The sequence below is a fragment of the Heterodontus francisci genome, chromosome 7, assembly GCF_036365525.1.
Source record: "Heterodontus francisci isolate sHetFra1 chromosome 7, sHetFra1.hap1, whole genome shotgun sequence".
In the NCBI taxonomy this organism is placed as follows: Eukaryota; Metazoa; Chordata; class Chondrichthyes; order Heterodontiformes; family Heterodontidae; genus Heterodontus; species Heterodontus francisci.
The window spans coordinates 472,097-495,297 of NC_090377.1; the positions used below are offsets into that span (position 1 = coordinate 472,097).

At 45.4% G+C, this 23,201-nt stretch overlaps 1 protein-coding gene across 1 annotated transcript in view; it reads left to right on the plus strand.

Moving 5' to 3' along the window:
- The window catches only part of xrcc5 (X-ray repair complementing defective repair in Chinese hamster cells 5), a 388,719-nt gene that overhangs the window by 223,898 nt on the left and 141,620 nt on the right, over positions 1 to 23,201 (plus strand). The window contains exon 14 of the mRNA XM_068034693.1: positions 16,704 to 16,900. Coding sequence (XP_067890794.1) covers positions 16,704 to 16,900 — 197 coding nt within the window. The remainder of the gene's footprint in view (positions 1 to 16,703; positions 16,901 to 23,201) is intronic.

The following is a 23,201-nucleotide window of genomic DNA, read 5'->3' on the forward strand; positions in this document are numbered from 1 at the left end:
GGATGCTGCAAAGATATCTGTTAAGGCCCCAGCTATTTCCTCTCTCGCTTCCCTCAGTAACCTGGGATAGATCCCATCCGGACCTGGGGACTTGTCCACCTTAATGCCCTTTAGAATACCCAACACTTCCTCCCTCCTTATGCCGACTTGACCTCGAGTAATCAAACATCTGTTCCTAACCTCAACATCCGTCATGTCCCTCTCCTCGGTGAATACCGATGCAAAGTACTCGTTTAGAATCTCACCCATTTTCTCTGAGTCCAAGCATAACATTCCTCCTTTGTCCTTTAGTGGGCCAATCCTTTCTCTAGTTACCCTCTTTCTCCTTATATATGAATAAAAGGCTTTGGGATTTTCCTTAACCCTGTTTGCTAAAGATATTTCATGACCCCTTTTAGCCCTCTTTATTCCTTGCTTCAGATTGGTCCTACATTCCCGATATTCTTTCAAAGCTTCGTCTTTCATCAGCCGCCTAGACCTTATGTATGCTTCCTTTTTCCTCTTAGCTAGTCTCACAATTTCACCTGTCATCCATGGTTCCCTAATCTTGCCATTTCTATCCCTCATTTTCACAGGAACATGTCTCTCCTGCACGCTAATCAACCTCTCTTTAAAAGCCTCCCACATATCACATGTGGATTTACCTTCAAACAGCTGCTCCCAATCTACATTTCCCAGCTCCTGCCGAATTTTGGTATAGTTGGCCTTCCCCCAATTTAGCACTCTTCCTTTAGGACCACTCTCGTCTTTGTCCATGAGTATTTTAAAGCTTACGGAATTGTGATCACTATTCCCAAAGTAGTCCCCTACTGAAACTTCAACAACCTGGCCGGGCTCATTCCCCAAGTCTCAGTAATAGCAATAACATCATACTCCCAGGTACCAATCCAAGCCCTAAGTTCATCTGCCTTACCAACTACACTTCTTGCATTAAAACAAATGCACCTCAGACCACCAGTCCCTTTATATTCATCATCTGCTCCCTGCCTGCTCTTCCCCTTAGTCACACTGACTTCATTATCTAGTTCCTTACAGGCTTTTGTTACTACCTCCTTACTGTCAACTGACCTCAATTGGTTCCCATCCCCCTGCCACATTAGTTTAAACCCTCCCCAACAGCGTTAGCAAAAGCACCTCCAAGGACATTGGTTCCAGTCCGGCCCAGGTGTAGACCGTCCAATTTGTAATAGTCCCACCTCCCCCAGAACCGGTCCCAATGTCCCAAAAATCTGAACCCCTCCTTCCTGCACCATCTCTCAAGCCACGCATTCATCCTGACTATTCTTTCATTTTTACTCTGACTATCATGTGGCACTGGTAGTAATCCTGAGATTACTACCTTTGAGGTCCTACTTTTTAACTTGGCTCCTAACTCCCTAAACTCTGCTTGTAGGACCTCATCCCGTTTTTTACCTATATCATTAGTGCCTATGTGCACAATGACAACTGGCTGTTCACCCTCCCCCTTTAGAATGTTCTGCAGCCGATCTGAGACGTCCCTGACCCGTGCACCTGGGAGGCAACATACCATTCGGGAGCCTCGTTTTCGACCACAGAACCGCCTATCTACTCCCCTTACAATCGAATCCCCTACGACTATAGCCCTTCCACTCTTTTTCCCGCCCTTCTGAACAGCAGAGCCAGCCACGGTGCCATGGACCTGGCTACTGCTGCCTTCCCCTGGTGAGCCATCTCCCTCAACAGTATCCAAAACGGTATACTTGTTTTGGAGGGAGATGACCGCAGGGGACTCCTGCGCTGCCTTCCTGCTCTTTCTCTGCCTTTTGGTCACCCATTCCCTTTCTCCCTCAGCAATCCTAATCTGCGGTGTGACCAATTCACTAAACGTGCTATCCACTACCTCCTCAGCATCGCGCATGCTCCAAAGTGAGTCCATCCGCAGCTCGAGAGCCGTCATGCGGTCTAACAAGAGCTGCAGCTGGACACACTTCCTGCACGTGAAGGAGCCAGGGTCATCAGCCATGTCCCTGAGCTCCCACATTGAGCAAGAGGAGCATGATACGGGTCTGAGATCTCCTGCCATTTTTAATCTTAAGTTTAAACTTAGTTAAATGAAAAAGGAACGAAAAGTTTTTACCAATCACAATAAAACCAGAGAAATCGAAAAAGCCTTACCTTATAAACACCCCACCGAGTCCTTTTTTTTGGTTAGAGGAGGAGGGCAGGTGGGAGACACTACAAGTGTGGTGTCTCGGGTTCAGAAACCGCCCAAATATATAGTGTTTTACTTACCCAGCAGCCCCCTGGCCTCCGCCGAAAAACAAAAGGAAATTAAATTTACTTTCAAACTGACTTTTCCAGCTGCTCACTCGCTCACACGCTGCTCCCGAAAAAGCTGCTGCACTGAAAGGAAAGTTATTTTAAACCGCCCAAATATATAGTGTTTTCCTTACCCAGCAGCCCCCTGGCCTCCGCCGAAAAACAAAAGGAAATTAAATTTACTTTCAAACTGACTTTTCCAGCTGCTCACTCGCTCACACGCTGCTCCCGAAAAAGCTGCTGCACTGAAAGGAAAGTTATTTTAAACCGCCCAAATATATAGTGTTTTACTTACCCAGCAGCCCCCTGGCCTCCGCCGAAAAACAAAAGGAAATTAAATTTACTTTCAAACTGACTTTTCCAGCTGCTCACTCGCTCACACGCTGCTCCCGAAAAAGCTGCTGCACTGAAAGGAAAGTTATTTTAAACCGCCCAAATATATAGTGTTTTACTTACCCAGCAGCCCCCTGGCCTCCGCCGAAAAACAAAAGGAAATTAAATTTACTTTCAAACTGACTTTTCCAGCTGCTCACTCGCTCACACGCTGCTCCCGAAAAAGCTGCTGCACTGAAAGGAAAGTTATTTTAAACCGCCCAAATATATAGTGTTTTACTTACCCAGCAGCCCCCTGGCCTCCGCCGAAAAACAAAAGGAAATTAAATTTACTTTCAAACTGACTTTTCCAGCTGCTCACTCGCTCACACGCTGCTCCCGAAAAAGCTGCTGCACTGAAAGGAAAGTTATTTTAAACCGCCCAAATATATAGTGTTTTACTTACCAGCAGCCCCCTGGCCTCCGCCGAAAAACAAAAGGAAATTAAATTTACTTTCAAACTGACTTTTCCAGCTGCTCACACGCTGCTCCCGAAAAAGCTGCTGCACTGAAAGGAAAGTTATTTTAAACCGCCCAAATATATAGTGTTTTACTTACCCAGCAGCCCCCTGGCCTCCGCCGAAAAACAAAAGGAAATTAAATTTACTTTCAAACTGACTTTTCCAGCTGCTCACTCGCTCACACGCTGCTCCCGAAAAAGCTGCTGCACTGAAAGGAAAGTTATTTTAAACCGCCCAAATATATAGTGTTTTACTTACCCAGCAGCCCCCTGGCCTCCGCCGAAAAACAAAAGGAAATTAAATTTACTTTCAAACTGACTTTTCCAGCTGCTCACTCGCTCACACGCTGCTCCCGAAAAAGCTGCTGCACTGAAAGGAAAGTTATTTTAAACCGCCCAAATATATAGTGTTTTACTTACCCAGCAGCCCCCTGGCCTCCGCCGAAAAACAAAAGGAAATTAAATTTACTTTCAAACTGACTTTTCCAGCTGCTCACTCGCTCACACGCTGCTCCCGAAAAAGCTGCTGCACTGAAAGGAAAGTTATTTTAAACCGCCCAAATATATAGTGTTTTACTTACCCAGCAGCCCCCTGGCCTCCGCCGAAAAACAAAAGGAAATTAAATTTACTTTCAAACTGACTTTTCCAGCTGCTCACTCGCTCACACGCTGCTCCCGAAAAAGCTGCTGCACTGAAAGGAAAGTTATTTTAAACCGCCCAAATATATAGTGTTTTACTTACCCAGCAGCCCCCTGGCCTCCGCCGAAAAACAAAAGGAAATTAAATTTACTTTCAAACTGACTTTTCCAGCTGCTCACTCGCTCACACGCTGCTCCCGAAAAAGCTGCTGCACTGAAAGGAAAGTTATTTTAAACCGCCCAAATATATAGTGTTTTACTTACCCAGCAGCCCCCTGGCCTCCGCCGAAAAACAAAAGGAAATTAAATTTACTTTCAAACTGACTTTTCCAGCTGCTCACTCGCTCACACGCTGCTCCCGAAAAAGCTGCTGCACTGAAAGGAAAGTTATTTTAAACCGCCCAAATATATAGTGTTTTACTTACCCAGCAGCCCCCTGGCCTCCGCCGAAAAACAAAAGGAAATTAAATTTACTTTCAAACTGACTTTTCCAGCTGCTCACTCGCTCACACGCTGCTCCCGAAAAAGCTGCTGCACTGAAAGGAAAGTTATTTTAAACCGCCCAAATATATAGTGTTTTACTTACCCAGCAGCCCCCTGGCCTCCGCCGAAAAACAAAAGGAAATTAAATTTACTTTCAAACTGACTTTTCCAGCTGCTCACTCGCTCACACGCTGCTCCCGAAAAAGCTGCTGCACTGAAAGGAAAGTTATTTTAAACCGCCCAAATATATAGTGTTTTACTTACCCAGCAGCCCCCTGGCCTCCGCCGAAAAACAAAAGGAAATTAAATTTACTTTCAAACTGACTTTTCCAGCTGCTCACTCGCTCACACGCTGCTCCCGAAAAAGCTGCTGCACTGAAAGGAAAGTTATTTTAAACCGCCCAAATATATAGTGTTTTACTTACCCAGCAGCCCCCTGGCCTCCGCCGAAAAACAAAAGGAAATTAAATTTACTTTCAAACTGACTTTTCCAGCTGCTCACTCGCTCACACGCTGCTCCCGAAAAAGCTGCTGCACTGAAAGGAAAGTTATTTTAAACCGCCCAAATATATAGTGTTTTACTTACCCAGCAGCCCCCTGGCCTCCGCCGAAAAACAAAAGGAAATTAAATTTACTTTCAAACTGACTTTTCCAGCTGCTCACTCGCTCACACGCTGCTCCCGAAAAAGCTGCTGCACTGAAAGGAAAGTTATTTTAAACCGCCCAAATATATAGTGTTTTACTTACCCAGCAGCCCCCTGGCCTCCGCCGAAAAACAAAAGGAAATTAAATTTACTTTCAAACTGACTTTTCCAGCTGCTCACTCGCTCACACGCTGCTCCCGAAAAAGCTGCTGCACTGAAAGGAAAGTTATTTTAAACCGCCCAAATATATAGTGTTTTACTTACCCAGCAGCCCCCTGGCCTCCGCCGAAAAACAAAAGGAAATTAAATTTACTTTCAAACTGACTTTTCCAGCTGCTCACTCGCTCACACGCTGCTCCCGAAAAAGCTGCTGCACTGAAAGATTAATCTAATTAGATTAGATTAGATTCGAGATACAGCACTGAAACAGGCCCTTCGGCCCACCGAGTCTGTGCCGAACATCAACCACCCATTTATACTAATCCTACACTAATCCCATATTTCTACCACATCCCCACCTTTCCCTACCACCTACCTATACTAGTGACAATTTATAATGGCCAATTTACCTATCAACCTGCAAGTCTTTTGGCTTGTGGGAGGAAACCGGAGCACCCGGAGAAAACCCACGCAGACACAAGGAGAACTTGCAAACTCCACACAGGCAGTACCCGGAATCGAGCTCGGGTCGCTGGAGCTGTGAGGCTGCGGTGCTAACCACTGCGCCACTGTGCCGCCCTATAGAGTCGACAGAGAAGGAGGTGGTGCAGTCATATACGCCAGACACCTGGGATGTAAAATAAGTTGTTCCAGTGGGAATTAGAAGACACTGAAAACAGTACTCCAGAGATTCATAACACAAAAAAACCCAAGTTAACACCAGAGATCAACAGGGAATTGGTTAAATATTTGAAAGGGAAAACTTTGCAGGACTATGGGGAGGGAGCAAACGAAAAGAAAAAGACATCATTTATTATAGTGCCTTTCATGACCTTGGGACTTCCCCAAAATGGTTTACAGCCAATTAAGTACATTTTGAAGTGTTGTCACTGTTGTCGTGCAAGAATCACAGCAGCCAATGTGTACATTACAAGCTCTCGCAAACAGCAATGAGATGATAACCAGGCAATCTGTTTTAATGATGTTGGTTCAGGGATAAATATTGGCCAGAACACCTGGGATAGCTCCTTTGATCTTCTTTGAAATAGTGCCATGGGGTCTCTTATGTTTACCTGAAGAGCAGACAGGGTCTTGGTTTAACATCTCATCCAAAAAACAGTGCCTTCGACAGTGTAACACTCCCTCTGTATTGCACTGGATTGTCAGCTAGTGTTTTGTGCTCAGGCCTCTGGATTGGGACTTGAATGTAAAGGCAACTGAGTTACAGCTGACATACAGCAGGGGAGTGAGTGTAATTGAATAGCTCTTTCAAAGAGCCGGCACAAGCACGATGGGCCGAATGGCTTTCTCCCGAGTTGTATGATTTTATGAATCTATGAGGTATGGTGTAGCCAACGGGTCAGCAACCTTTTTTACGTGAAGATCCTATTTTTTAAAAAATCAGCGAAAATAATTTCAGCACTTTTAAATCAAATTCTTGACATTGCCAAGGGTCTCTGGTAGGATGCATATGTATATGTAATACATAAATTTAATACAAGTACATTAGAATTAGAATTAGAACATTACAGCGCAGTACAGGCCCTTCGGCCCTCGATGTTGCGCCGACCTGTGAAACCAACTGACCTACACTATTCCATTTTCATCCATATGTCTATCCAATGACCACTTAAATGCCCTTAACGTTGGCGAGTCTACTACTGTTGCAGGCAGGGCGTTCCACGCCCCTACTACTCTCTGAGTAAAGAAACTACCTCTAACATCTGTCCTATATATCACCCCTCAACTTAAAGCTATGTCCCCTCGTGTTTGCCATCACCATCCGAGGAAAAAGACTCTCACTATCCACCCTATCTAACCCTCTGATTATCTTGTATGTCTCTATTAAGTCACCTCTTCTCCTCCTTCTCTCCAACGAAAACAACCTCAAGTCCCTCAGCCTTTCCTCGTAAGACCGTCCCTCCATAATTATCAATAGAAAATAGACCTAACTCTGAATTATATTTTTTTAATTTTTTAACTATAGTTTTCATCAGTAAAATCATCTTTAAAACAAATTATAACTTAAGATGTGTAGAATTTAACACAATTTTGTCAACTATTGATTCTCAATGATTTAAAAAAAAAACTTCAGTAGCACATTCAGAATAATTTATGTCTCACCTACATTAGAAATAATAATGGTCACAACCATAAAACCTCTTCCTCGATCCAAAGGCATTATCGATAACCATGGAATAAAAACAAGAAATGCTGGAAATACTCAGCAGGTCTGGCAGCATGTGTGGAGAGAGAAGCAGAGTTAATGTTTCAGGTCAGTGACCCTTCTTCAGGACTGACAAATATTAGAAATATAAAAGATTTTAAGCAAGTAAAGTGGGGAGTGGGGCAAGAGATAACAAAAGAGGAGTAGATAGGACAAGGTCACAGAATAGCTGACCAGAAGGTCATGGAGCAAACTGTATGTAAATGGTGTGGTGAAAGACAAAGCGTTGGTTCAGATAGGGTGTTATTGGACTGAAAACTGAACAGCCACAAACACCAACATGAAAAAAACACAGTGAGTAGGCACAATAGAAACAAACTGAACAAACTAAAACAAAATAAACACAAAAAAGAAAAAATAACTAAAAATAAAAGTAAAATGGGGGGCCTGTCATGCTCTTTTGTTATCTCTTGCCCCACCCCCCAGTTTACTTGCTTAAAATCTTTTTACATTCCGAATATTTGTCAGTTCTGATGAAGGGTCACTGACCTGAAACATTAACACTGCTTCTCTCTCCACACATGCTGCCAGACCTGCTGAGTATTTCCAGCTTTTCTTGTTTTTATGCTTGTTTTCATGTTGTGGTTTTGGGCAGAGCTGCTCATTATTCTGCCATTAACACTCTCTCTGGACAAATGCTTTGTCTTTCACCACAAGCATTAACACTCTCTTTGCCTTTGTCCCATGACATCTTTGATATTTAATCCCTCCTGCCCGCTGCCCTATCACACACCTTCCCTTTTGTTTCCTTGCCCACCAACCCCCCACCCCTCTTCACTTGCTTTAAACCTAATACTTTTCTAACCTTTGCCAGTTCTGATGAAAGGTCACAGACCTGAAACATTAACTCAGCTCCTCTCTCCACAGATGCTGCCTGACCTGCTGAGTATTTCCAGCACTTTCTGTTTTTATTTCAAATTTCCAGCATCTATAGTATTTTGTTTTTATTTTGGTGTTTAATTCACTGCCACTTCTCTTCCAGGAAAGCCTACCTTGAAGAAGTTCTGCTCTTCTCTCCGATGGGATTTTCGTTTGTCTCTTTTACCTTGTTCACCTTCATTGCTTTCTATTTCCCTCCTGGTGTTTGATAAGGTGTCTACCAAGACTCGTTTTCACAGCCACATTTCCTTCCTCAGTGACTGTCTCTGGCTCCAACTTATTCCATGTGGATTCCAACTGAAGTTCCATCCTTCAGTTTTGAATCCACTTAGGATTACAGGTATCTCCGAGAAATACAACGTTCCTCGGACTGCTGTTCTCGCCACATGCTGAGATCCACGCTCAGTGTCATGCTCTGGCACGTGTACACACTGGACCTCTCTCTTCAGAAGCACCGACTCACCTTATCTCAAAGATGTTCTGCTCTGCAGTTTCATTTTGTCCTTTGTCTTATCTGATGCATTAACAAAACACTTTTTCTCTTCCCTTCAAGCATTAAGGTATGCAAGCTCCAGCAGCTCATGGATACCAACGCCCCTCCAGATCCTTCTTCCCCTTCGATTCTCTCTGACCCTATCTCTTCTCCTAATCTGACCCCTTGCCATGTGTTCACAATACCCTCTGACCTTCCCATCTCTGATGCTGAATGATCTGTACTTAGATAGAATAGATAGAACATTACAGCGCAGTACAGGCCCTTCGGCCCTCGATGTTGCGCCGACCTGTGAAACCATCTGACCTACACTAATTATAAATAGAATTGATAGAACATTACAAAGGACTCCGTTTTATTCCCTTATGCCCCCACCTCAATAAATTTCGCACTCGGCATGACGTTGAGCTCTCCCGTTGTCTTCGCCTCCAGGTTCACTTCTTTGACCAGGAGTCCTCCCCTCCGACCTTGCGATGACCTCCCCTGTGGCAAACAGCAGGGATACCCCTCTGTAGTTACCACAGTTGGTCTTGTCGCCTTTTTTGAAGACAGTCACAATTACAGCGTCTCAGGGATCCCCTGGAATGTTCTCTTCCTTCCAGATGAGGGAGATGAGTCCATGTTTTTGTTTCAAGAGTGTCTCTCCACCGTATTTTAGAATTTTGGTAGGAATCCCGTCTACGCCGGTGGCCTTATTGTTTTTTTAGCTGTCAGATGGCCTTTTTAATCTCATGTCGGGCTGGGATTGTGCTGAGGTCGTGGCGGTTATCATGTTGTGGAATGTGTTTGAGGGCACTCGCATCAAGGACTGAGTCACGATTGAGGAGATCTTCGAAGTGCTCCTTACAACGAGCACTGACCGCATCTCTATCCTTGATCAGTGCTACTCCATTCTTTGCTCTCAGTGGGGTAGGTCCTTGGGTGCTTGGGTTGTAAATCGTCTTGACCGGGCTGAAGAATCCATGCATGTCTTGGCTGTTGGCGAGTTGCTGTACTTCCTGTGCTCTTTCAGCCACCAGCTGTTCTTTAGGTTACAAGTTTTTTGTTGGACCTTGGTGTACAGGTTGTCTGTATACCTGCTTTTTCTCCCTCGAATTTTGGTGATGCCTCCAGTTCAGGAACGCCTTGCACTTGCGATCTAGTAGCTCCTGGATCTCCTGGTTATTCTAGTCAAGCCAGTCTTGATGTTTCCTGGTCGAGTAACCAAGAGTATCTTCACAAGTGCTGATTATGGTAGCTTTGACGGCAGACTAGGCATTGTGGATGTTCTGTGGCTCCTGTTCATTGAGCATCGCCAAGTTACTTGTAAGATGCTTCCTGAGTAGGTCTTCCTTCACAGAGTCCTTCTGTGATACCATCGACATTGATTTTCCTGCAGCAGTGCTTCTGCTGCAGCTGCTGTTTTTGGACTGGGTTTATGGAGATAGTAGCTCGGATTAGGCGATGGTCAGTCCAGCAGTCATCAGCTCTTATGATGGCACAGGTGAGACGAACATCCTTATGGTCCCTCGCTTGGACGATGATATAGTCAAGAAAATGCCAATGCCTGGAGTGAGGGTGCTGCCATTAGGTCTCGTATTTATCTCTCGCACGATAGGGTGATCGTTATGATCAGGCCATGTTTAAGGCATTTCATCACCTTCCTTGGCAATCACACCTTTCCAAAGGTTTGTGTCCCTCCCAATTCTGACATTGAAGTCTCTGAGGAGGAGCAGCTTGTCTTCCTTGGGAACACATACAGCAGGTGATCAAGGCTGGAGTAGAATTCTTCTTTGGCCTCATCTGTTGCTTCTAGGGTTGGGACGTTTGTGCTGACGACTGTGGCGTTCTGTTTCTGAGCTAGGGTGTGCCAGAGGGTCATGAGATGATCGTTTATCCCACAAGGGGGCTCGCTGAGTCGATCGGCAAGTGCGATTTTTATGGCAAAGCCAACCGCATGGAGTCGGTCGTCTTCTTCTGGTTTACCTTTCCAGAGGAAGGTGCATTCACCACCTTGTTCCTTGAGCTGGCCATTCTCCTGCCCGCCGTGTCTCACTCAGGGCAGCGATATCGATGTAGCAGCGCAGTTCTCGGGCTATGATAGCGGTGCGACGTTCAGGTCTTTCACTGCTGGTGTTGTCCATAAGAGTCCTGATATTCCAGGTTCTGAAGTTCATTTTGAGGGGGTGGAAGATGACTGTGTGTGGGTTCCTTCATTGTGGGGTGGCTGATGCACACCAACTACCACACGGTCCAAGCAAAGCAAGGTCTTTGTCCAATGGCAGGGATGGCCGAGACAATTGGAGACCAGGCTCCGCTACATGGACAGGGACTAATACGTACACATGGCCATCACGTCCAGCTGGTGAGCCCGGATGCAGGCTGTGTGGATCTGCGTTAGGGTGTTCTTGAAGGGGTAGCTGAAAGCCTGCTCCAAGTCTATGAGCTCCATGAGGGGCTCTGGGGAACCCTCGTCACGGGCTCAGGGCCTGTGTCTTCCTGATGCTCCGATGTGTACTACAGGACCAAGATGTCTCTTTGTCCCGCTCTGGCCCTGCTGCTCACTCTTTGTCCCCACTCCACCACTGTCGCCAGTCTCGCTGTGCTCCCGCCTCGGCCCACTCCTTTTGTTGCCACCTGTCTCGCTGTGCTGCCTCTCGGCCCCGCTCCTTTAAATCATTATATTCATCATAAGCCCACCAACTCCCACACCTACCTTGACTACACTTCCTCACACTCTGTTTCCTGTAGGGAGTCCATACCATTCTCCCAGTTTCTCCATCTCCGACACATCTGTTCTGATGATGCAACCTTACACAACAGCGCTTCTGACCTGTCTTGCGTCCTCCACCCCCCCCCACACCACTGTGGTTGACAGGGCCTTCAACCATGTCCGACCCATTTCCCACACTTCTGCCCTCACCCAAATGCAAATGCATGGGGCAGCAAATGCATGGGAACACCATCACCTGCAGTTCCCCTCCAAGCCACACACCATCCTGACTTGGAACTATATCACTGTTCCTTCACTGTTGCTGGGTCAAAATCTTGGAACTCCCTTCCTAACAGCACTGTGGGTGTACCTATCCCACATGGACTGCAGCGGTTCAAGAAGGCAGCTCACCACCACCTTCTCAAGGACAATTAGGGATGGGCAATAAATGCTGGCCTAGCCAGCGATGCCCGCATCCAATGAATGAATAAAAAAACCCTTCCCCTCCCATCCGCAACCGTGACAGGGTTCCCCTTGACCTCACTTTCCACCCCACCAGCCTGCACATCCAAAGGATCATCCTCCGCCATTTCCGCCACCTCCAGTGTGATGCCACCAACAAACACATCTTCCCTTCCCCTCCACTGTCAGCATTCCAAAGGGATCGTTCCCTCCGCCACACCATGGTCCACTCCTCCAATACCCTTGGCACTTTGTCTCCTTCCCAGGGCACCTTCCCATGCAATTGCAGGAGGTGTAACACCTGCTCTTTTATCTCCTCTCTCCTCACTATCCAAGGTCCCAAACAATCCTTTCAGGTGAAGCAGTGATTTACTTGTACTTCCTTCAATTTAGTATACTGTATTCGCTACTCACAATGCAATCTTCTCTACACTGGGGAGACCAAATGTAGATTGGGTGGCCGCTTTGTGGAACACCTCCACTCAGTCTGAAAGCATGTCCATGAGCTTCTGGTCACTTGCCATTTCATTACACCTCCCTGCTCTCATACCCACATTTTCGTTCTTGGCCTGTTCCAGTGTACCAGTGAACATCAACGCAAGCTCAAGGAGCAGCACCTCATCTTTCGATTAGGCACTCTACAGCAGCCTTGCTACTCAACATTGAGTTCAACAGTTTCAGAGCATGACTGGCCATTTTTAAAATTTCTATTTTTTTTATTTTCCTTTATTTTTTAACCATGTGCCTGTTTTTCATGTTGTAGTTTTGGACAGAGCTGCTCATTACTCTGCCATTAACACTCTCTCTGGACTAATGCTTTGTCTTTCACCACAACCATTAACACACTCTTTGCCTTTGTCCCATGATATCTTTGGTATTTAATCTTTCCTGCCCTATGCCCTATACAGACCTTAACTTTTGTTATCTTTCCCCACCAACCCACTCCTCCCCTCCCCCCCCCCCCCCTTTGCCAGTTCTGATGAAAGGTCACAGACCTGAAACGTTAATTCTGCTTCTCTCTCCACAGATGCTGCCAGACCTGCTGAGTATTTCCAGCATTTTCTGTTCTTGTTACAAACACGAGAATACTAGGCCAGATTTTAGAAAGTGAGTGAGCTAGCTGAGGTGAAGTGGACAGAGAAATTGGCCTGCAGGACTATAGGCAACAGTAGTGCCTGGGTTGTTCTCCACTGGTCTAGTTAGTCATTAAAGTTAGTTTATAAATTATTTTCCTTGGAACCAGAAATCTTCACCCTCTTCCTTGTGTGGTTTTAGGGTCACAGCCCAGCTGATATCTGTGGGAATTGGCACATTGTTTTAGTTATTAGAAGATATCAGTGACATTAAAATCCAATTCTGACAGGTTAATGGTAAAATTCAGTTACTATTACTTGGTAACTTCACACACTATCTGGTCTCTTCCCTTTCCTCTGATAGATATGATGCACTGCCCCCAAGCAGTAATGTTGTTCAAATAAGTGCTACAATTGTATTGATTATATCTTGGTTTTCAAAGTAACAAATTAAAATAATGAGCAGTACAGTTAAACAGAAAAATCACTGAGATCTCATATTTGCAAAAGAAAACTTAATGCTTTGGTTCAGAACCTTTGTCCTAATGCTTTGGAACCCAAAGAGCAAAATATGGCAGATACTGGATATCTAAAATAAAAACAGAAAATGCAGGAAATACTCAGCACGTCTGGCAGCATCTGTGGAGAGAGAAACAGAATTAACATTTCAGGTCTGCAATCTTTTGAAAGGTCACAGACCTGAAATGTTAACTCCTTTGGAACTCTGTTGTTCAGCGGTCAGGTCCATTTTAGGGACCAGTCACCAATGATCCCTCTAAACTGCATGAGTGTGTGGCCGCATAGCAATCATGAAGGTACGGCGCAGGATGCTCATAAGCTGTCCCCTTTAAGATACTGCATATGCTCAGCCTCTTTAAAGGTACTGTGCATTGAAATAAACAGGCTGCACACAACAAGGAAACTTTACAGGGATCATTGCCATTCACCTGATGAGGTTAGAACAGCCATAATGATGAGTTTAGATTTGTGATTTAGATTTAACCAACTGGTATAAAAAAAGAAAGTGCTGGAAATACTCAGCAGGTCTGGCAGCATCTGTAGAGAGAGAAATGGAGTTAACATTTGAGGTTTATGACCGTTTATCAGAACTGGCAAAGGTTAGAAATGTAATAGGTTTTGAGCATATGAAAGCAGGGAGGGAATAAGAACAAAAGTGAAGGTCTATGATAGGACAGAGGGCAGGAGAGATTAAATGACAAAAATGTCATGGAATAAAAGGTAAAGGGAACGGTAATAGTACAAAGAACAGTACAGCACAGGAACAGGCCATTCGGCCCTCCAAGACAAGTAGTAGCAAAAGACAAAACACTTTTCCGGAGAGATGTTAATGGCAGAATAATGAACAGCTCTGTCAGAAAGCAAAAACATAAAAATCAAGTTTACGAACAGCACATGGTTAAAAAAAAACGATCAAGATGAGCGTCATGGTCTGAAATTGTTCAGCTCAGTGTTGAGTTCAGAAGGCTGTAAAGTACCTAACCAGAAGATGTGCTGCTGTTTCTCGAGCTTCCGTTGAGCTTCACTGGAACACTGCAGCAGGCTGAGATTAGAAATGTGGGCATGAGAGCAAAATGGTGAATTAAATTAGCAAGCAACTGGAAGCTTGGGGTCATGCTTGTGGACTGAGTGGAGATATTCCGTAAAGCGATCGCCCAATCTGCGTTTGGTCTCTCCACTGTAGAGGAGACTGCATTGTGAGCAGCGAATACAGTATACTAAATTGAAAAAAGTACAAGTAAATCCCTGCTTCACCTGGAAGGAATGTCTGGGACCTTGAATGGTGAGTAGAGAGGAAGTAAAATGTCAGGTGTTACACCTCCTGCAATTGCATGGGAAGGTGCTGTGGGAAGGGGATGAGGTGTCGGGGGTGATGGAGTAGTGGACCAGGGTATGGTGGAGGGAATGATCCCTTCAGAATGCTCATGGAGAGGGGAGAGGAAGATGTGCTTGGTGGTGGTATCATATTGAAGGTGGCGGAAATGGCGGTGGATGGTCCTTTGGATATGGAGGTCTGAGGGCTCTCCACTTCTTCCTTGAACAGAGGCCCAAACAGCCTCCATCCACCAGCATCCTCCTCTGTCTGGTTGAACTTTTTCTCACATTGAACGGCTTCCCCATCAACTCCCCTCACTTCCTTCAAATAAAATATGTTGCTATAGGTATCCGCATGGGTCCTAGTTATGCCTGTCTTTTTGTGGGGTAGCTGGAACATTCCTTCTTCCAATGCTACTCAGGCCCTCATCCCCAACTCTTTTTCCAGTACATTGATGACTGGGTCAGTGACATTTCCTGCTCTTGCCCGGAACTGGAAAATTTCATCAGCTTTGCTTCCAATTTCTGCCCATCTCTTACCTTCACATAGTCCAACTCTGGCACTTCCCTTCCCTTCCTCGACTTCTCTGTCTCTATTTCTGGGGATAGGCTGTCTACTAATTTTCATTATAAGCCCCCTGACTCCCACAGCTACCTCAACTACACTTCCTCAAACCCTGCCTCCTCTAAATCTCCATCCCATTCTCCCAGTTTCACTGTCTCCATTACATCTGTTCTGATGATGCAACCTTTCACAACAGCACTTCTGATATGTCTTCCTTTTTCCTCAACCAAGGATTCCCCCCCACCACTGTGGTTGACAGGGCCCTCAACCATGTCAAACTCATTTCCCAGACTTCTGCTCTCACCCTTCCCCTCCTTCCCAGAACTGCGACAGGGTTCCCCTTGTCTTCACTTTCCACCCCACCAGCCTCCACATCCAAAGGATCATCCACCACCACTTCTGCCATCTCCAACATGATGCTACCACCAAGCACATCTTACCCTCCCCTCCCCTCCCCTGTCAGCGTTCCGAAGGGACCGTTCCCTCCGCGACACCCTGGTCCACTCCTCCATCACCCCCCACACTTCATCCCCTTCCCACGGCATCTTCCCATGCAATCGCAGGAGGTGTAACACCTGTCCTTTACCTCCTCTCTCCTCACATGCATCCATATGAAGAAGCAATTTACTTGTATTTCTTTTGATTTAGTGTACTGCATTCACAGCTCACAATGCGGTCTCCTCGACATTGAGCATACCAAACGCAGGTGACACTTTGCAGAACCTCTGCTCAGTCCACAAACATGATCGAGCTTCCAGTTGCTTGCCATTTTAATTCTCCACCTTGCTCTCACACCCACGTTTCTGTCCTTGGCCTAGTGCAGTGTTCTAGTGAAGCTCAATGCAAGCTCATGGAACAGCACCTCATCTTCCGATTAGGCACTTTACAGCCTTCTGGACTCAACATTAAGTTCAACAATTTCAGACCATGACCCCGCATTTTGATTTTTTTTCTTAACCATGTGCCGTTCTTAAACTTGTTTTTCATGTTTTTGCTTTCGGACAGAGCTGTTCATTATTCTGCCATTAACACTTTCTCCAGACGAGTGCTTTGTCTTTTACTACAACTATTACCATTCCCTTTGCCCTTTATTCCATCACATTTTGTCATTTAATCTTTCCTACCATCCACAGGCCTTCCCTTTTGTTGTTCTTCTCTCCCCACCCCCGCACTTTCACGTGCTCAAAACCTATTACATTTCTAACCTTTGCCAGTCTGATGAAAGGCCATCGACCTGAAATGTTGACTCTTGTTTCTCTCTCCACAAATGCTGCCAGACCTGCCGACTATTTCCAGCACTTGCTTTTTTTTCTCAGTTTTCCAGAATCTGCAACATTTTGCTTTTATTTAACCAACTTGTGTTTGTCCAGCAAAGACAAAGGCTTGAATCTTGTTTTTGGATAACTGAAGGAATTTAGAGTTCTTGTTGTGATTTCTTACAGTGTCTTCATTACAAAGCATTTCAACCAGATGAACCTCTGCCTCCCATAGACCCTTACCTGAAGACCATGTTGAACAGCCCCCAGGAGCTGGCTGGCTCCTGCTTGGCATCCTTGGATCAATTAAAGAAGCTTTTCACTCTGCAAGATTCAGGGAAGAAGAAGGAACAGAAGATTGCACAGCAAATCTTCAAGGACAAGTATGACTTGGCCAGGATTTTAGATGGAGGGATTTGGAAATTTAGGTGTGCAGAGTAGAATTTAGTTGGTGTGCCGAGTTTCCATAGGTTGTGTGTGGAGTTCCATTGCAGGTGGTGGCATGCGCATAGAGTACAGACATAAGTTACATCCATTGCATTTACTTTACCTCATTAAAAAAACTGTTAAATTTGTCAAACACGACTGATATTTGGCATCCCTGGGGAGGCGGTGGCATAGTGGTAATGTCACTGAACTAGTAATCCAGAGGCCCAGATGAATGCCCTGGGAACATGGGTTCAAATCCCACCACGGCAGCTGGTAGAATTTAAATTCAATTAATGTAAATCTGGAATTACTGTCAGTAATGGTGACCAGGAAACCATTGTCGATTGTCGTAAAAACCCATCTGGTTCACTAATGTCATTTAAGGAAGGAAATCTGCCATCCTTATTTGAAACAAAACAGATGAACTGATAGGGCAAATAGAAATAAATAAGTACAATCTGATAGCGATTACAGAGACATGGCTGCAGGCTGGCGTAGATTGGGACCTGAATATTGAAGGGTATATAACATTTAAGAAGGACAGGAAGCTAGGAAAAGGTGGAGGGGTGGCTCTGTGTAGCACAATAGAGAGGGATAACCTACATACAGGAAACCAGAATGTAAAAGCGGTTTGGGTTGATGAGTAACGATAAAGGCAAGAAGTCATTTGTGGGAGTGGTGTACAGGCCACCTAACATTAGCCACAAGGTAGGAGTGGTGTACAGGCCACCTAACATTAACCACAAGGTAAAGTAAGAAATAATGTGTGCTTGTCAGAAAGGTGTGGCGATAATCGTGGGAGATTTTCATTACATAGGGATCGGGAAAATCAGATGGGCAAAGGTAGCATAGATGATGTGTTCATAGAATGTTTTCAGGATAGTTTCTGAGAACAGCACGTTCTGGAGCCAACCAGAGAGCAGTCGATACCAGACCTGGTATTGTGCAACGAGATAGGATTAGTTAATGACCTCATAGTGAAGACATCCCTAGGCAGCAGCAATCATAATATGATTGAATTTTACTTTCAGTTTGAGAGAGAGAAGAGTGGGTCTACGAGTAATATTTAAATTTAAATACGGGCAATTATGAGGGCTTGAAAGCAGAGCAAGAAAAAGTGAACTGGCAAAATAGGCTACGGGATAGGTCAATAGAGATGCAGTGGCAAGCATTTAAGGGGATATTTCAGAATACACAGAATAGATACATTCCACTGAGAAAGAAAAATTCCAAGGGGAAGACACACCATCCGTGGTTAACTAAAAAAGTTAAAGATAGTATCAAACTTAAAGAAAAAGCATGTAATTTGTGCAAAGATGGATGGCAGCTCAGAAGATTGGACAAAATATAAAAAGCAGCAAGGATTGACTAAAAGATTAATAAGGAGGGAAAAATTAGAGTGGGAAAGAAAGCTGGCAAGAAATATAAAGAAAGATGGTAAAAGTTTCTATAGATTTAAAAAAGAAAAGAATTAACAAAGTGAGTGTTGGTCCTATGATAAAACAAGATCTGGCCAAAGTGGACTGGGAGCAGCTACTTGTAGGAAAGTCTACATCAGACCAGTGGGAGTCATTCAAAAAGGAAACAGAGAGAGTTCAGGGCCAACATGATCCATAAAGGTGAAGGGTAAGGCCAGCATGTCCAGGGAACCCTGGATGTCAAGGGATATAGAGGATCGGATAAGGAAAAAAAAGGAGGCTTATGGCAGATTCAAAGCGCTGAAAACAGCGGAGGCACTAGAGGAGTATAGAAAGTGTAGGGGGATACTTAAAAATATAATTAGGAGAGCGAAGAGGGGGACATTAAAAAACACTGGCGGGCAAGATAAAGAAAAATCCCAAGACGGTTTATAAGTCTATTAAGGGCAAGAGGATAACCAGGGAGAAAGTAGGGCCCATTAGGGACCAAAATGGCAATGTGTGTGTGGAGCCGGAAGGCATAGGTGAGGTTTTAAATGATTACTTTTCATCTGTGTTCACTATGGAGAAGGACGATGTAGGTGTAGAGATCAGGGAGGGGGATTGTGATATACTTGAACATATTAGCATTGAAAGGGAGGAAATATTAGCTGTTTTAGTGCCCTTAAAAGTGGATAAATCCCCAGGCCCAGATGAGATGTATCCCAGGCTGTTATGTGAGGCAAGGGAGGAAATAGCAGGGGCTCTGACACAAATTTTCAAATCCTCTGTGGCCACAGGAGAGGTACCAGACGACTGGAGGACAGCGAATGTGGTACCATTATTCAAAGACGGTAGCAGGGATAAACCAGGTAATTATAGGCCAGTGAGTCTAACATCAGTGGTGGGGAAACTATTGGAAAAACTTTTGAGGAACAGGATTAACCTCCACTTGGAGAGGCAGGGATTAATCAGGGATAGTCAGCATGGCTTTTTCAGGGGGAGATCGTGTCTAACTAACTTGATTGAATTTTTCGAGGAGGTGACTAGATGTTAAGATGAGGGTCAGGCAGTTGATGTAGTTTACATGGACTTCAGTGAGGCTTTTGATAAGGTCCCGCATGGGAGATTGGTTAAGAAGGTAAAAGCCCATGGGATCCAGGGCAACTAGGCAAATTTTCTTCCAAAATTGGCTTAGTGGCAGGAGGCAGAGGGTGATGGTCAAGGGTTGTTTTTGCGAGTGGAAGCCTGTGACCAGTGATGTACCACAGGGATCGGTGCTGGTACCCTTGCTGTTTGTAGTGTACATTAATGATTTTCTTTCTTTTTCTTCTTTTGGGCCTCCTTATCTCGAGAGACAATGGATACGCGCCTGGAGGTGGTCAGTGGTTTGTGAAGCAGCGCCTGGAGTGGCTATAAAGGCCAATTCTGGAGTGACAGGCTCTTCCACAGGTGCTGCAGAGAAATTTGTTTGTTGGGGCTGTTGCACAGTTGGCTCTCCCCTTGCGCCTCTGTCTTTTTTCCTGCCAACTACTAAGTCTCTTCGACTCGCCACAATTTAGCCCTGTCTTTATGGCTGCCCGCCAGCTCTGGCGAATGCTGGCAACTGACTCCCACGACTTGTGATCAATGTCACACGATTTCATGTCGCGTTTGCAGACGTCTTTATAACGGAGACATGGACGGTCGGTGGGTCTGATACCAGTGGCGAGCTCGCTGTACAATGTGTCTTTGGGGATCCTGCCATCTTCCATGCGGCTCACATGGCCAAGCCATCTCAAGCGCCGCTGACTCAGTAGTGTGTATAAGCTGGGGGTGTTGGCCGCTTCAAGGACTTCTGTGTTGGAGATATAGTCCTGCCACCTGATGCCAAGTATTCTCCGAAGGCAGCGAAGATGGAATGAATTGAGACGTCGCTCTTGGCTGGCATACGTTGTCCAGGCCTCGCTGCCGTAGAGCAAGGTACTGAGGACACAGGCCTGATACACTCGGACTTTTGTGTTCCGTGTCAGTGCGCCATTTTCCCACACTCTCTTGGCCAGTCTGGACATAGCAGTGGAAGCCTTACCCATGCGCTTGTTGATTTCTGCATCTAGAGACAGGTTACTGGTGATAGTTGAGCCTAGGTAGGTGAACTCTTGAACCACTTCCAGAGCGTGGTCGCCAATATTGATGGATGGAGCATTTCTGACATCCTGCCCCATGATGTTCGTTTTCTTGAGGCTGATGGTTAGGCCAAATTCATTGCAGGCAGACGCAAACCTGTCGATGAGACTCTGCAGGCATTCTTCAGTGTGAGATGTTAAAGCAGCATCGTCAGCAAAGAGGAGTTCTCTGATGAGGACTTTCCGTACTTTGGACTTCGCTCTTAGACGGGCAAGGTTGAACAACCTGCCCCCTGATCTTGTGTGGAGGAAAATTCCTTCTTCAGAGGATTTGAACGCATGTGAAAGCAGCAGGGAGAAGAAAATCCCAAAAAGTGTGGGTGCGAGAACACAGCCCTGTTTCACACCACTCAGGATAGGAAAGGGCTCTGATGAGGAGCCACCATGTTGAATTGTGCCTTTCATATTGTCATGGAATGAGGTGATGATACTTAGTAGCTTTGGTGGACATCCGATCTTTTCTAGTAGTCTGAAGAGACCACGTCTGCTGACGAGGTCAAAGGCTTTGGTGAGATCAATGAAAGCAATGTAGAGGGGCATCTGTTGTTCACGGCATTTCTCCTGTATCTGACGAAGGGAGAACAGCATGTCAATAGTCGATCTCTCTGCACGAAAGCCACACTGTGCCTCAGGGTAGACGCGCTCGGCCAGCTTCTGGAGCCTGTTCAGAGTGACTCGAGCAAAGACTTTCCCCACTATGCTGAGCAGGGAGATTCCACGGTAGTTGTTGCAGTCACCGCGGTCACCTTTGTTTTTATAGAGGGTGATGATGTTGGCATCGCGCATGTCCTGGGGTACTGCTCCCTCGTCCCAGCACAGGCATAGCAGTTCATGTAGTGCTGAGATGTGAATATAGGAGGTATGATCAGAACGTTTGCAGATGACACGAAAATTGGTGGTGTCGTAAATAGTGAGGAGGAAAGCCTTAGATTACAGGACGATATAGATGGGTTGGTAAGATGGGCGGAACAGTGGCAAATGGAAGTTAATCCTGAAAAGTGTGAGGTGATGCATTTTGGGAGGACTAACAAGGCAAGGGAATATACAATGGATGGTAGGACCCTAGGAAGTACAGGGGGTCAGAGGGACCTTGGTGTACTTGACCATCGATCACTGAAGGCAGCAGCACAGGTAGATAAGGTGGTTAGGAAGGCATATGGGATACTTGCCTTTATTAGCCGAGGCATAGAATATACGAGCAGTGAGGTTATGATGGAGCTGTATAAAACACTAGTTAGGCCACAGCTGGAGTACTGTGTACAGTTCTGGTCACCACACTATAAGAAGGATGTGATTGCACTGGAGAGGGTGCAGAGGAGATTCAGCAGGATGTTGCCTGGGCTGGAGCATTTCAGCTATGAAGAGAGACTGAAAAGACTAGGGTTGTTTTCCTTAAAGCAGAGAAGGCTGAGGGGGGACCTGATTGAGGTATACAAAATTATGAGGGGCATTGATAGGATAGATAGGAAGAAACTTTTTCCCTTAGCAGAGGGATCAATAACCTGGGGGCATAAATTTAACGTAAGGGGCAGGAAGTTTAGAGGGGATTTGAGAAAAGAATCTTTTCACCCAGAGGGTGTTTGGAATCTGGAACACACTGCCTGAAGGAGTGGTAGAGGCAGGAAGCCTCACAGCATTTAAGTAGTATTTAGATGAGCACTTGAAACGCCATAGCATACAAGGCTATGGGCCAAGTGCTGGAAAATGGGATTAGAATAGATAGGTGCTTGATGGCCGGCACAGACACGGTGGGCCGAAGGGCCTGTTTCTGTGCTGTATAACTCTGTGACCATATGACTGTAAAGTGAGCCTGGGGAGTTAATAAGGGAAAATAAGGAGATGGCAGATGAATTGAACAAGTATTTTGCATCAGTCTTCACAAGTAACATCCCAGAAATAGCTGTAAATCAGGAAATGGAAGGGAGGGAGGAACTCAAGAAAACTACAATCACCAAGGAAGTGGTACTGAGCAAATTGTTGGAGCTGCGGGCTGTCAAGTCCCCGGGTCCTGATGGACTTCATCCTAGGGTGTTAAAAGAAGTGACTAGAGAGACAGTTGATGCGTTGGCTTTGATTTTCCAAAATTCCCTAGATTTGGGGAAGGTTCCATTAGATTGGAAAAAGGCCAATGTAACTCCTTTAGTCAAAAAGGGAGGGAGACAGAAAGCAGGAAACTACAGGCCAGTTAGCTGAACATCTGTCATCGGGAAAATGTTAGAAGCTATTATTAAAGACATTATATTCGGGCATTTAGAAAAATTGAAGGTAATCAGGCAGAGTCAACATGGTTTTGTGAAAGGGAAATCATGTTTAATGAATTTATTGGAATTCTTTGAAGAAGTAATGTGCTGTGGATAAAGGGGGACCAGTGGATGTACTGCACCAGGGGAGGCGATAGCATCGTAGTAATGTCACTGGACTAGTAGTCCTGACGCCCAGGTTAGTGCTCTGGGGACATGGGTTCAAATCCCACCACAGCAGATGAAACTTGAATTCAGTTAATCTGGAATTAAAAAGCTAGTCCAACCTGCTTCGTGGTTTGGCCTACATGTGACTCCAGATCCACAGGAATCTGGTTGACTCTTAAAATGCCCTCCGAAATGGTCTAGCAAGCCACTCAGTTCAAGGGAAATTAGAGATGGGCAGTAAATGCTGTCCTTGCCAGCGACATCCACATCCCTTGAAAGAATCAG